Source organism: Paramisgurnus dabryanus, chromosome 24 (genome assembly GCF_030506205.2).
Source record: "Paramisgurnus dabryanus chromosome 24, PD_genome_1.1, whole genome shotgun sequence".
Classification (NCBI taxonomy): Eukaryota; Metazoa; Chordata; class Actinopteri; order Cypriniformes; family Cobitidae; genus Paramisgurnus; species Paramisgurnus dabryanus.
The window spans coordinates 15896959-15910834 of record NC_133360.1 but is presented as its reverse complement, the minus strand read 5'-3'; the positions used below and the strand labels follow the sequence as shown (position 1 = coordinate 15910834).

General features: G+C 38.0%; 2 protein-coding genes across 4 annotated transcripts in view; one reads left to right on the top strand and one right to left on the bottom strand.

Annotated features, from left to right (window-relative positions):
• Positions 1-208: 208 nt before the first annotated feature.
• LOC135729315 (guanine nucleotide-binding protein subunit alpha-14-like) lies at positions 209-7067 on the bottom strand. 2 transcript variants are annotated; one of them, XM_065246860.2, is made up of 8 exons: positions 6839-6956; positions 6565-6699; positions 5812-5996; positions 5017-5180; positions 4793-4921; positions 4231-4360; positions 1049-1202; positions 209-924 (listed from the first exon to the last, which is right to left on the bottom strand). In XM_065246860.2, the coding sequence occupies exons 1-8, from the start codon at positions 6846-6848 to the stop codon at positions 722-724; spliced, it is 1110 nt and encodes a 369-aa protein (XP_065102932.1). In that variant the 5' UTR covers positions 6849-6956; the 3' UTR covers positions 209-721. The 2 variants fall into 2 exon arrangements, with proteins under 2 accessions (XP_065102932.1, XP_065102942.1); XM_065246870.1 differs by having other exon boundaries at positions 210-924; positions 6937-7067.
• Positions 7068-8354: 1287 nt separating this feature from the next.
• The window catches only part of LOC135729303 (guanine nucleotide-binding protein G(q) subunit alpha), a 31797-nt gene continuing 26275 nt past the window's right edge, over positions 8355-13876 (top strand). For both annotated transcript variants that reach the window (XM_065246854.1, XM_065246851.1), the window contains exon 1: positions 8355-9455. In XM_065246854.1, coding sequence (XP_065102926.1) covers positions 9320-9455 — 136 coding nt within the window. In that variant the 5' untranslated portion in view covers positions 8355-9319. The remainder of the gene's footprint in view (positions 9456-13876) is intronic.

Sequence of the window (13876 nt, the reverse complement as noted above, 5' to 3'; positions counted from 1 at the left end):
TTTAATATTTACAGTAGTAAAAATTTACAAAATATCTTATTTCCATATTCGATAATGTTGACCTATTCAATGTATTTTTGGGAAGCTGGAAAAAATATAAAAATGCTACTTATGACAGTTTTTTTGGTCCAAGGTCACATTTATTCTCTGTCTTGTTACAGTCTCTAGAATATATTTGTTATCAGATTAATAATTCAATTGACTATTAAAGTAAAAACTATGCATTTTTTTTCATTCATAATTTATGCCAAGCATGCGCTGTTATAAAAACACTAAAACATTTAGGCTACTTAGTTAATGAATATACAAAAGCACAATTTTTAACTCTACAAAATATTAAAGGGAAACATTTTAATACATACATACATACATACATACACATACAAATGTTCTGCATTGATTTGGAAATCATATACTTGAGATGAACATCAGTCTTGAGTGGAACTGAAGTTCACACCCATGGCCTTCCAACACTCTGTATCTTACATGCAAATCCAGAAAGTACTTTGATGATCTGGCAAGCTCTTATGTAATTGCCTGACTTTTTGCAACCTGATTAAGAAAACCACAGTTTTTGTCAGTTTGCCTCGAAAGTAATTTTACCAGTAAAGGTTGGTGAGGCTGATACAATGAACACTATTCTCTCTGTTCGGATGGGCTGATCGTGGCCAGAATAAACCTCTGACTGTATACTGTAGACCTTTTAGTCCAGACGTTTCTTTCAGGTAAAGATGAACTCTTGTAGAGATTTCATGAGAACAGTGTCTTTGACATCACTGAAGACTTTCCTGATATTGTTGGTGTCTGTGGCGCAGGTGAAGTGACAGTAGATGCCTTTGGTGCTATTTTTCTCACGACAAATTGTCTCGTGTTGATACAACTGTTTAATGAAGTTCATGGCATCAAGTTTGTCTCGCCGTTTACCTAAGGATGGAACAAAACCATGGAAGTCAGGTGTTAGGGTTGTTGGTATAAAGGAGACCATTTAAAACAAATACAAAGCATAACAACATTTGGTTACAGATAGGTTGCAGATACAACACACTACCTTTATATTCAGGAAAATATGCTCTTAAGTCAGAGATCTGAATCTTTTCAGCCAGGATGTCTTGTTTGTTCAAGAAGAGGATAACGGAGGAATTGCGGAACCATTCTGAGTGGATGGTTGTGTAGAAAAGAGACAAGCTCTCTTGCATGCGATTCTGCAAGCCAGTGAGAAAAGGTACAAAAAAATCTCTTACATTAACCTTTTTTTTATCAGAATGTGTGTTCCCTGGGTTTGAACCTATGACCTTTTGCACTTCTAATGCAATGCTGTATCACTGAGCAATGCAAGCATAATAGATTTATTTTACAATAGAGTTTCAGGGATACCCAAACTAGGTCCTGGAGAGCCAATGTCCTGCAGAGCCTCCAACCCTAATCAAATACACCTGAAGCAGCTCTTTAAAGGAACACGCCCACATTTTGGGACTTTAGCTTATTCACCGTATCCCCCAGAGTTAGATAAGTCCATACATACCTTTTCATCCCCGCGCGTGCCGTAACTCTGTCTGATGCACCCCCGCTAGCTTAGCGCAGCACAAAGACTGAAAGTGAGTGGCTCCAGCTAGCATACTGCTCCCAGAACGCAAACATTTTCCTATTTATTTGTTGTGATTTGTATAGTCACACCATGTGAAGCACTGCTTCTTGTGCGGAGTGATTTGCTCGCAGCACCCGAGAACCAGTGGTGAGGAGCAGAGAGTTCGCTCAGAGTCACTCCGCCCATGTAGCAGTGCTTCGCCTTCTGAGAATATAGTTCCCAGTATGTATACTGTTAAATGATTGCTGTGTCTCATATGACCTTGTTATTTGTACACGATATGACTATACAAATCAATACATATAAATAGGAAAACGTTGGCATTATTTTGTCACTTATAGGGAGCAGTATGCTAGCTGGAGCCATTTACTTCTAGTCTTTGTGCTAAGCTAAGCTAGCGGCGGGTGCGTCAGACAGAGCTACGGGATGCACGGAGATGAAAAGGTATGTATGGACTTACTCTGGGGGATACGATGAATAAGTTAAATTCCCAAAATGTGGGTGTGTTCCTTTAAGGTCTTATTAAACATACTAGAAACTTCCAGGCAGGTGTGCTGTGGCAAGGACACCGGCCCTCCAGGACCAAATTTGGGTACTCCTGGTGTAGAGGATCCAAAAACTGAGATTTTAATAAATAGTTCACCTCAATAAATTTATAGTATGGTTCTCTGAAAGTTATTTCAGTCAAGTGAGCTGTGTTTCACTGGGAATGGATCAATGAGATCTCAAAACTGATATGAAAACTTTTTATTCAGTTTGGTTTTGTGGTACTAAATTATTGTGCTATCACCTTTTTTTTACACAAAATTATTGGGTGTTTTCAAAGGATTTGGGATATGGTGCAACTCTATTTAATTATACACTGTCAAAAAAAGCTACAAAAGCTGTCACTGGGATACCATTTAGGTACAGATATGTAACTCTGAGGTACCATTATGTACTTTTGAGGTACTAATATGCACCCTTTATGTACAAAGATGTACGTTTTAAATATGGATCGACCGATGGATTTTTCAGTGCCTATGCCGATTTTTGTTTCATCAGCCTTAGCCGATGACCGATACAGGCTGCCGATTTTCTTGAGCCGATATTTGGAGCCGATACTGCTTTTGCTCACTCAGTTTACATCATAAAAAAATGTCACAATGATGATGCCAAATGTTACAAGTCTCGATTTAAAAAAGTAACATTTATTGAACTTAAAAAAAAATGATATTTAACAAATAGTAAAAACAAGTGAAGGTGCTATGGAACCATGAACTGCACTCTCCACAATGACGAGGAACTATCAGCAAAGGATATTGATTTCTAGCACTTTACTACTACAAATAAATATAGCTGTGGTTTCCCAGACAGGAATTATCTTAAACTAGGACTAGAGCTTAGTTTAATTAGGAAATATAACTAGTTTTAACAAACATGCCTTACTAAAAACATCACTTGTGCATTTTGAGGCAAAACACAGGGCACTGATGTATTTTAAGATTTGTTAAAAAGAGATGTTATTAGTTTGGACAGTTCTTACATTTATTTTAGTCTAGGATTAGTCTTATCCCTGTCTGGAAAACCGCCCCAATAGAGATGAGAAATAAAACCCCACTTGGTTCAGCTATAATCAGCTTTTAGGCCGAGCTTTCGATGTTGTCATGGAAATGTTGTGGAAAGGTTGGTTGTTTTTAGTCACATGACCTGCAATCCCTTGCGAATTCCAGCACTCTGTCTGTAAATAATGCAGAAAAAAAAATCGGCGAACATGGCAGCCACGTATCGGCCAATGCCGATACACATAAAATTCGCAAATATCGGCCTGATATATTTGCCGGCCGATCGGTCTATCTCTAGTTTTAAAATGGTACTGCCCCAGTGACAGCTTTTGTATTTTATTCTAAGAGTATTTACTTGTAATTTTATGGTGCTTTCAAAGTGATTTTAAAACTTGACATCCCCTGTCCCCATTCATTTTTATTATATGGCAAAAAAGTAGCCAGTGGCATGAGTATCCTGATAACTAAAGTATTATTTCATCAATAGCCTGCAATTTCTAGAGTGGTACCACCAGAGGTCATCACACTACTCTTTTGATTATATGATTCACCCACTTTTAGCTGATTTTGCATTCACTGACCCTTACCCTAAACACTTTATTTCAATAATCCACTTCCAACTCTGCATCATGTAAACTGATGTCCATCACACGTGATGTCAAAATATGAGCCTGCTGCAGACCCTTCAAAGGGGTTTATGATAAAAGAGACGTTCTTTTGACAAGACGCATGATGCACATTGTTAACATGATGCACCGAGCACATATTTTGAATGTGCACCCCTCGGTGCCACTGGTCTTTAATATGACAGACTGTTAAATGGGTGCATGGTTTGGCGTTTTTTATGCAACCCTTGACAGATACTGTCATGCTTTTTAAATATTTATCAGTTTAAATATCTCCTTTCCATGCTAATCTATTACTGTGATATAATCTGCTACAGATAACATTATGTTTTTCCTGTCTAAGTGTGGGTAGGTCTTGCAGAGAACAAGCTGCAATACAATCATCCTGTTGGTCAAAAGGATTTACCCAACCAAAAACAGTCCCGCACTAACTAATGCCAGTAAGAGAGGGAATGAGAAAAGCAAAGTAACCTACATCCGTGTTATTCTCCTCCAACAGTTGGTCATACTCGCTGAGGGAGGCTAAAAATATGACTGATGTCACATTCTCAAAGCAATGGATCCATTTTCGTCTCTGCCCCCTTTGTCCCCCAACATCTACAATCCTGGAAAGAGATCGATGTAGATCTGTCTAATTAGATTTTGTATTAAGTTAAACAATAACCTAAAAAATAGGAAATCACATTTACTTCTGGACTTTAGTGAATAATGCTGTCGGATTAAATGACAAACAAACAAGGAAAACATTTAGGTATTAACTTTAAAAATATATGCATGCAATATCCCGCCAAAAGATTTAATCTGAATGAACAAAGAGCTGTCAACATTGTCCATAATAAAGAGTATGATTAACATATGTTGTGTGAGTAGGTGGAGCTTAAAAGAAAACAAATCTGCAGGGGATTTTCCAGTCTATCCCTTATAATCTTTTCCTTCTTCCTTTCCCTTACGTTCTTAAGCTTAAACATGATTTTTTTAAAAAATCTTTTCAATTCCTTACAGGGGCATTTTGAGTTGCCATATGTTTGGTGTCATACCTAAGTCTGATCTTATCCATATTAAAGCAGTGATCTGTGATACCCGAGGTGGGGAATCGGACTTGTAGAACATCTTGATCTGTTGGGATATAGGCTTCAGCCGCGATACGGTCCAAGTTCTTAATAAAACTTAGCATTTATCAAAGAGAAACAAATATGACAATTACATTTTTTGCAATTACAAGGCCTTTTATATGACATGCTTTTCATATTGACACACTCACTAAGTAGTGGAATCTATAAGCTGATACTCTCCACGTCGACTGTAGCAGATCTTGAAGCTTTTATCGTCCCAAAGATGTCGGATAGCCTCCACATGACCTTTTTGAATCTGAACTATCCGATAAATATCCTGATCATCAAGACATCTGAAAATCTGGGAGTATACCTGCGGATTTGATTAAAACTTAATAAATACATTACAGTCCTTAATGGGAGTATACATGTAGTTCATTAAAACCCCTTTTGCCCTCATTAAACTCAAACTGTATTTTTTTTTTCATAAACAACCATTAATGCAGTGAATGGCTGGTTTTACTGTGACAACTTACCCCACACAGCATGACTGCCACTGGGGCATGTTAACACAAAAAGGTAAGCTTAAAGGGACAGTTCACACAAAAATGAAAATTCATTATTTACTCACTCTCATGTTGTTACAAACCTGTATAAATTTAAACATGCATATAAACACAAAAGAATATATTTTGAAATCAAGCAGGAAACAGAAGCACCATTGACTTCCACAGTAGGAAAAAAGAATACAATGGAAGCCAATGGGTTTACAGGTTTGTAACAACATGAGAGTGAGTAAATGATGACAGATTTTTCATTTTTGGGTGAACTGTCCCTTTAAAAATATATTTACTATTCTCCAGAGTGAAAAATATGCGACTAACAAACTTTGGTCTCTTCTGTTTTGATTAATGTGAATCAATCCGAACATTATTTGAGAATGCAAAATTTAAAATAAAGAGAATCTAATGAAATCTATTTGTTTAATATTCTGCTTCGGTTACCTCATTTTGTGGGTTGACGTATGGAATCTTTAGGGTGGACATGGCCTGTGTCATTGCCTTCATAGCTGTAAAGATATTCTGTATAACCAGTTTAGTGTAGCTACGCCTCTCATCTTCTGAAAAACCTTCTCCATGAATGATCCTCATTTGCTTCATAAATGTGGTCTTTCCGCTTTCTCCTGTGCCTATCAAAGAAATAAAATCTATCATAGATATTGAAGTATTTTACACAGCTTACAGCGGTCACAATATACATGGATCTGAAGGGTTAATTATTATTATTATTATACACAGTGGAATGTTATCAGGCTTGTTGTGAAAGGTGCTAAAACAATTGAGATGTTTTTTTTTATTTGAGTCAGAAACCACTGGGTGTGTTTGCATACAATATATTTGATACCATGCACAACCTGAAATTAAGTCTTTGTTTGCAATCCAAGGCATTATTTGAAAATATTGTTTGTACCTGTATATAATAAAATGTATTTTTTAAATTTCTTGATAAACCATAGTTAAACCATGGTTAGTGTACTAAAACTATGGTTTGCTGATAGTAATCAATACACCAAAAAACCATGGTTACTACACTTTTACCACAATAAAACCATGGTTAGTTTTCGTAAGGGAATGCACAATGTTCAATAATTTTATCAGACACCATGGCTACATTTACAACCTATGCATGATCTAAGAGGCATTCAACTTTTAATCCAATGACTATTTGTAGTTTTACTATTAGAAATATACTCTTACCTAGTAAAAGCACTTTGATTTCTCGAAGTTCTTGTTTTTTCTGCTCCGCAAGGATGTGTTTGATTTCATTGCTTATTGCGATGGCATCTCTTTGCCCTTTGGGCAGAAAATATATGCAACACTTACCCATTTCTTCTGTAAAATAAATAAATAAACAATATTAATTCTTACGTTTCTAAATGATCAAAAACTGTACATTAAACATAAAATAAAAAAATTGTTTATATAAAAAAAGTTTGTAACAATATAAGAAAACTTCACGAAGTAGTCTTACGTTTTAACATTCTAAGAATTAGCTAACGAAAGCATAGCATGAAAATATTAGTTACGCTTGATTCCTAGTTAGTCCTTAAAATTGTAAACAACGTCCACCTTCTTTGAAATAACTTGACCGACTGCCACTTGAAGGAGTTTTCCCAAACGCGGAGGTTTTGTCATTTTTTGTCACTATCGATAAACGACTGGCTTTTCTCGAAAGTCTTCCTGTAATGTATACAGGTATGCGGAGCTGCAGCCACCAGCAACTTAAAGGAATGCGACATGACAATCCTCAAAACATAGGCTAATACTCAAGTCACAGCTACTGGTAGTTGGTTTAATAGTGATTAGTATTGTGTTTATAGTCACGATTCATTAGCTAGCTTACATGTACCTTATTGAATACTATTATTGAATCTAGTAAAATCAGAATTGAGTGTAATAGAGGCTGTTTAAAAATATCCTCAATGCCAAGTAAGAGGATATTTCATGAAATCAAGCAAAGTGAACTGTTAACTTCATAATTACAAACTAATTGATTGCCGCTTTTAATGCACGTGTTTCATAAGTGCTTCAATTTACTTTCAATGAAAAGTGTCATGGGGATAGAGTGACCTACTTCCTAAATAGCTGGCTTTTTACATTCAAGTAATTTCCACATGGTGTCGTTAAAGAGCTAAGAGTCTTCTACAATTCTTTAATCTCGTGTCACTTTTATCGTAAACTGAGCTAAAACGCATTCACATATTTGGCTATTGCTTTTACCTAAAGCCACTTACAGTGTAGATTTGATAATCAATAAATGTGCTCTCTGGGATCGAACCCAATATTATTGCTAACTTACAATGTTCGACCAATTGAGATACAGGAACAGCGTTTGCTTTTTGTGAATGAGTCAAACTCAGGCTTGTTTGTGAATGCATATTTGCTTTAATTTGTTTTAACAGCTAACAAAGGTAATAATTTGAAAATTATTTAATCAAATAGTCTAAAGTTGCCTTTATCTATGAGCAGATACACCAATATATATATATATATATATATATATATATATATATATATATATATATATATATATATATATATATATATATATATATATATATATATATATATATATATTGGTGTATCTGCTCATAGATAAAGGCAACTTTAGACTATTTGATTAAATAACATATTATTTAATAAATTCATCAACCAAGTAGTTAGATTAGTAAACACAGTAAAACATATATATATATATATATATGTTTTACTGTGTTTACTAATCTAACTACTTGGTTGATGAATTTATTAAATAATATGTTTTTAAATGTACAACTCAACATAAACCGTATGTTTGGCTAAGAATGGGCGTTGTCCATTCAGTCGAATAGCAGGGTTTGTGATGGGACACGCCCCGTTAGCTCCAATCTTTCCTACAACCGTTACTCCACCAACCTAGCCTCACTAGGCCCCGCCCCCTCGCCTGCTTCCTCTCTCGATTGGGTTTCCGTCCCGTCAATCACGTTTCATTCTCTAGCTGTCGCAGCTCCAGGTTTGTGTGTGACTCGCACAGGACTGGGAGAGACTGACGGGGGTGACGTGCGATTATCGGGAATTTTTCCCACTCCGTCGATTTTTAGGAGCCCGCAAGTGTGTCATTTTTCGACAGGCTCTGGCGTACAAATTTTACGCCTTAAATATCCATTTACTCTAGTCGGATGCAAAGAAACGAGCGATGAAATCTGCGCGTGGACTGTAAATACGGATCCGGCTAGCTAGCAGGTTAGCCTGCCCAATTAAGCTAGTTAGTGCGCTTAGCTAATTAACTTTGCGGATTTTGCATCCCTAAAATCAAATGTTTGCACGGTAGTTCGTGTTATATGGACGCACGGTGTTTTTAAAAGCGCAGATGGCTGTGGTCTGCCACCTGTCGCCGTGTGTTAGTTAGGGATCCGGGCATCTGATGGACAGTGTTTCGGTGAGTCTGGGCACCGGGGCGGTTAACTTAGCGAGACAGCAGAGGACAGCACGGATGTCGTGGCAAGCTCATTTGTCCCTCAGGGACTCTAGTTGGTAGTCATCTCGGATTATCAAACAGGGCTCGGGTAGGTCTGTTTGTGAGGGAATTTTTTTGCGTGGAGTGAGGGATTCACACACAGCTGGCCTGCGATTCTCAACCAGCGTTTGGCCTGGTTTGATAGACAGATCTGTTTGTATGAGCACGCCGGGGTTGTGTTTGTGTAGTTTTCTGTGTTGATTCATTGTTTGGAGTAAACCACAAGACATCCTGGTTTTAGATTGAGTGCAAGAAAAGTGCCAGGGCCCTATCGTCACATATAGGCCCATCATTGGAGCTCACCGTATAGGCGTTTCATGCATTAAAAGGCCTGGATCGCTGCATTTTCAAACATCACGCTCCATAAATCTATCCCGTTACTTTGTCTCATTTGCGAAGAGAGGCAAACAGAAGAAGTGTGCCAGATCAGGGTTGGGATCTCCAAACGTTGCGGTGATGACTCTGGAGTCCATGATGGCCTGTTGCATGAGTGAAGAAGCGAAGGAGTCCAAGAGAATCAACGCCGAGATCGACAAACAACTCCGGAGAGACAAACGAGATGCGAGACGAGAGCTTAAACTTCTGCTTCTGGGTAAGTGTTTTGTTAAAATATAAGCTTTATATGTATTTCGTGCTCCTGTTGCTTAGTTGGTAAAATATTGCGTTAGCAACGCAAGGGTTTGATCTCAGGGTACACGCATACTAAATAAAATGCGTTGTAAGAGCTATATGCATTCGTGATACTATTACAAAACGGTAGCATTAAAGTTAATATCTATAAATGTCATTCTTTTCCTGCTTGTAATTTTACTCAGATGTTCTTTCGAAATGTTCTTGTTTTGTTGTTTTGATTTTTACTTTGTCACATTACTATTGTGTAATGTACCTGTGTTTGTGGCACTGTTGGATATGAAATTCCACATCACAGGCTTGTCAAAATCCCGAAGGAATGCTATAGGGATTTTCTGTTGTAATTTGGAAGCGGTCCTAACGAGAAAATGATATTTCAACAGGAGAGGACCATGTAGTGATACCATGGGTCTTTCCATTGTTTTTAGATGAAAATAATTAGATCAAAGTCTTAATTTGAAACTCGGGTTGCGAAATCTATTTAGGACCGACCAGTTTTGAGTTCACGAGTGTTCGTCTCAATGATAAAACCCTGATGGAAAGATCAAGAGAAGATTTTATCGTTTCTGATCGTGTTTTTAACCAAGCCTTTGCTTTCAAAGGGAAATCTCGAACACACCGTGCCAAAGTGTCATGTGAGTTCTGGAAAATGAAAGTTGCTCTGACCAGGTTGTGGTTTTACAAGCCGAACCTGTTGCCGAAAACGGCGCAATCAGATGCACACGGATATGCAGTTCACATTGGTGTTAAAAATGGTGCAGATCTGCTAAACTGGTCAGAGAGGGATCCTTGAATTGCGTAGATGTACAGAGACGGTCACGGGGCTGTGTTGTGTGGGCTGACCCATTAAAGCGCTGCATGAAATGTGCGTCCTGATAAACCTCAGGCTCGGGCACATGCAACACAAGCAGCCATTGTTGCAGGGATTCGCAGAGGAAAGACAGCAATAAGATACGCCTCAGTGGAGGAAGAGAGCCTTGCATGACCTGCAAACTCTGTTAACCTTCTGCGTCTGGTTTGGTAGGCTCGACTGCTTCGTCCAAAAGCTTGGAGGAAGTTGTTGTAGACTGCTCAGGGGTTTGCAAGTTCCCAAATCTGTGTCTGGTGTGTCTAAGACTATGTTCTTAAATATCAGCAGATTATACTGTAAGTGTGTTGTTAACATGCAGAATATTCGTCTAGTCGATCCCCCCATAATGTTGTTCCAATTAAAATGAAACTTTTAGTTGTCGACATGATATCACTTATTTGTACCCTTTGCACTCACTTAACCAGTAATCTGGTTAAGTTTATAAACGTTAGCATAAAATCTTTGAAAATATTTCTATAAGTTATGAAAACGTAAGTGTATATATGTTGCACAAAGGGGCAGTGTCCCGTACAGGTTTAAGATTATTCCGGGCCTAGGCCTTATATTATATAAGGACATTTAAAGTAGTTTTTACCAACATACCTTACAAAAAACAATATAGGTGTGCTTCTCGGGACAAAACAAATGCAGTGATATATGTTAAGGTATGTTAGTACAAGATGTTTTTAAATTACAAACATGCATTTTAATCTGGGACTAGGATAAAGCCGTCACCATAGACAGTTTCAGCAGTAACAACATAAACAAGCGGCTGTCGTGGTCCGCACATAACTTCCGATAAACTCCGCTAAGAATAAATAACAACAAAGTTCTTTAAATGTAGTTTATTTATATAACAAGCAAAAAAAAACAACACACAGAGAGAACATTTGTTGAAGAGATCAGTTTAGCAACTAGTCAGACCATTAAAAAAAACGAAACCGGAAGTAAAGTTCGGATTCCAGACGTGTAATGCGTCAGCGCACGTACGCCCGATGAAACCGTCTATACTAGGGCCATCCGCATGACGTCATTTTCGTCATCAGGAGGGTCCGTGTGCAGCCCAAAATTTGAAACCGCGCAGTATGTATACAACAGCGCATACGTGAGAAAATAATGAGACCGTACACTCCACTACAAACAATTACACGAAGGCAATAGACAGCGTTTGCACACACCATCGTCTTTTATTTTTCTATTTTCACTTCTTCCAAAGAACAAAAACTGTGGAGCATTTTTGTACCCATGATGTTTGTTTGATTCCTGTTCTTTGTTTTCTTGTTGTTTGATCTAAATTTTGTACTGTAAATGTTGCGAATCAGTGCTGCCCTGACAGCCAGGTAGAGTAAAAAATTTGAATAAGAAATCATTTGTATTGCGTACCGCACGTAGTTGAGTATACTTTGAAAGCTGTACGGACGAGACGGACACAGAAAGTATACCCGGTCCTTTAGCCCTGTCCAGAAAACCGCCCCAAAATGTTTAAAGCGTCAAGTAAAAAAGTCCAACATTAAAAATGCAAAAATTTGGCTTGCTCATCATCTGTCTGTTTCTGAATGCAGCAACGCACCTATCAAAGAAACCCTTCCAGCTGGGGTCAAGTAAACCCAAGACCAGCCCTCAAGACTTTCATTCAGACGATCCTCCACTGCTCAAATTTGCACTAATACCATTCGTTGTTTTCGTTATTGATCATTCAGTTGCTGCAGCTTTAGTGCATATAAGCACCGCATTGTGGTTCTTTGATGGAGAAACCAAAGATACCACAAAACTGAGGTAAAGAGTGCGTTTAAGAGTGTGCGTGTTGGCGTTCTCTGCTGGAGGGACTTGAGCCGAGGGCAAGCGCTCTTCATTTTCAGCCCACACTTCTGCTGCACACATGAATGCACGCTGTTGCTGTGTCACATGATCCGGATGCAGAGAACGTTGGGAAGAAAGAAAGCAAAAGGATCCATCACTCACTTGAATACCTTATGCGCAAGAAAATGTGCCGGCAAGCGGCTTCTTCATGAAGTGGGCGCGTCTAAAAGACAACCCGGATTTCCAGGTTTCTCTTTACACCACACAGGTTGCTCTAGCCAATATTTACCTAGCCGAGTCGAAAGTATATAGTATGGAGTGTATAACATCTGAGTGTTGCGAAGGTGCTCGATGACTCACAAAGATTGTGGAGAGTGTTTGTTTTTTTTGGACACACCTAGCACAAAGCTGACACTGTTCTCATGCAACCAACATATGGCCTATTTTCATTTCGCTTTACACCAGCATCCAAAGTCCATGCATTGTTAGTGCAATTAAAAGCATGACACATTTTTTCGTATACTTGAACATCTAGTGGTTGCAGCAACTGGATTCGGATTTTTACTCAGTTCCTCAATCAGGTGAAGCAATCTGTGCATTGTGGTGGTGGTGTTTATGAAACGCCAGGTTTACATTTGCAACCACATTGCGATAAGGTTAGCGTATTTACATTTGAGTTTAAAACCATGCAAATATCCAGCTAATACCACCTCATGATTTCCATGTCCAAACCAGAGAGCAGTAGTAGCAAAAACTGCATAATTTGTTTGTTCAGCAGCATACTGGGTAGTATATAGTTTATTCATATGAAATGGGAGGAGTTAAGTTGAAGTAGCTGGTTCTCTTTAACAAGCACACTCGGCGCCAGCAAAATTATAAAGGTGTTGTGGTATTGTTGTTTTACTTCAGCTATGCTGAAACTTTTGTGTGTTTACGTTTTACACTAATGCCTTTCTCTGGTTAACATGCCACAGAAATCAGACGCCTAATTCCCTAGAATCCTTTGCAGCATTTTGTTTTACACTAAGGTGACATTCTTATGTCTGCTGATAGGCCAGAAGCCTCGTTTTACCCTTGATTCCAGTTTCCCAGTAAGTGTGACAGGTTTAGCAGACACCCACACATACTTTTATCCTAAAAAGAGAGCATAAGCTGATGTGAGCTGATTTTCTGCGGGTATCCGCCATCTTATACCAGCAGGTTGAAGATGTAGAGCTGATCGAACCAGCATAACAAGTACAACATTGGGAAGATAATCAGATTAATATTATTAGACCTTCACAGTGAAATATGACTTTTCTAATCATTTAGTTTTTTTGCTCAAAATGTGTTTTGTCATTGGTTGATGACACTTTTAGCTGCTATTGTCTAGTGCCTGAACAATATGTGGTTTTAGTGAATGATGCAGATGTCAATATGTAGCGTGTATTTGTGACGTACAGGGCTGGCCAATATTAGTGTACTTTATATTCTTTTGACAATAATGTCTAGTGTTTACTTGAGATTGAATTTGTAGGGCTAGTTTAAGTTAATATTTAATCTACTCAGATGGGTTCAAAAGAAAATAATGTAGATTACATGGCTGACTCAAGCAAGTTTAGCTATCTTAAAGGGGAGAGTTCACCCAAAAATGAAAATTGTCATCATTTACTCATCATTTACATTTAGGTTGTAAACCCGTATGAGTTTCTTTATTATGCTAAACACAGATCATCTTTTGATAAATGGTGGTA

Excerpts from the sequence above, each read along its gene's own strand:
- LOC135729315 (XM_065246860.2), bottom strand. Across the intron at positions 5,997-6,564 it reads AATCAAAGTGCTTTTACTAG|GCACAGGAGAAAGCGGAAAG; the intron begins GTAAGAGTATAT and ends TTTCTTTGATAG. Across the intron at positions 925-1,048 it reads ATATTTTCCTGAATATAAAG|GTAAACGGCGAGACAAACTT; the intron begins GTAGTGTGTTGT and ends TTCCATCCTTAG.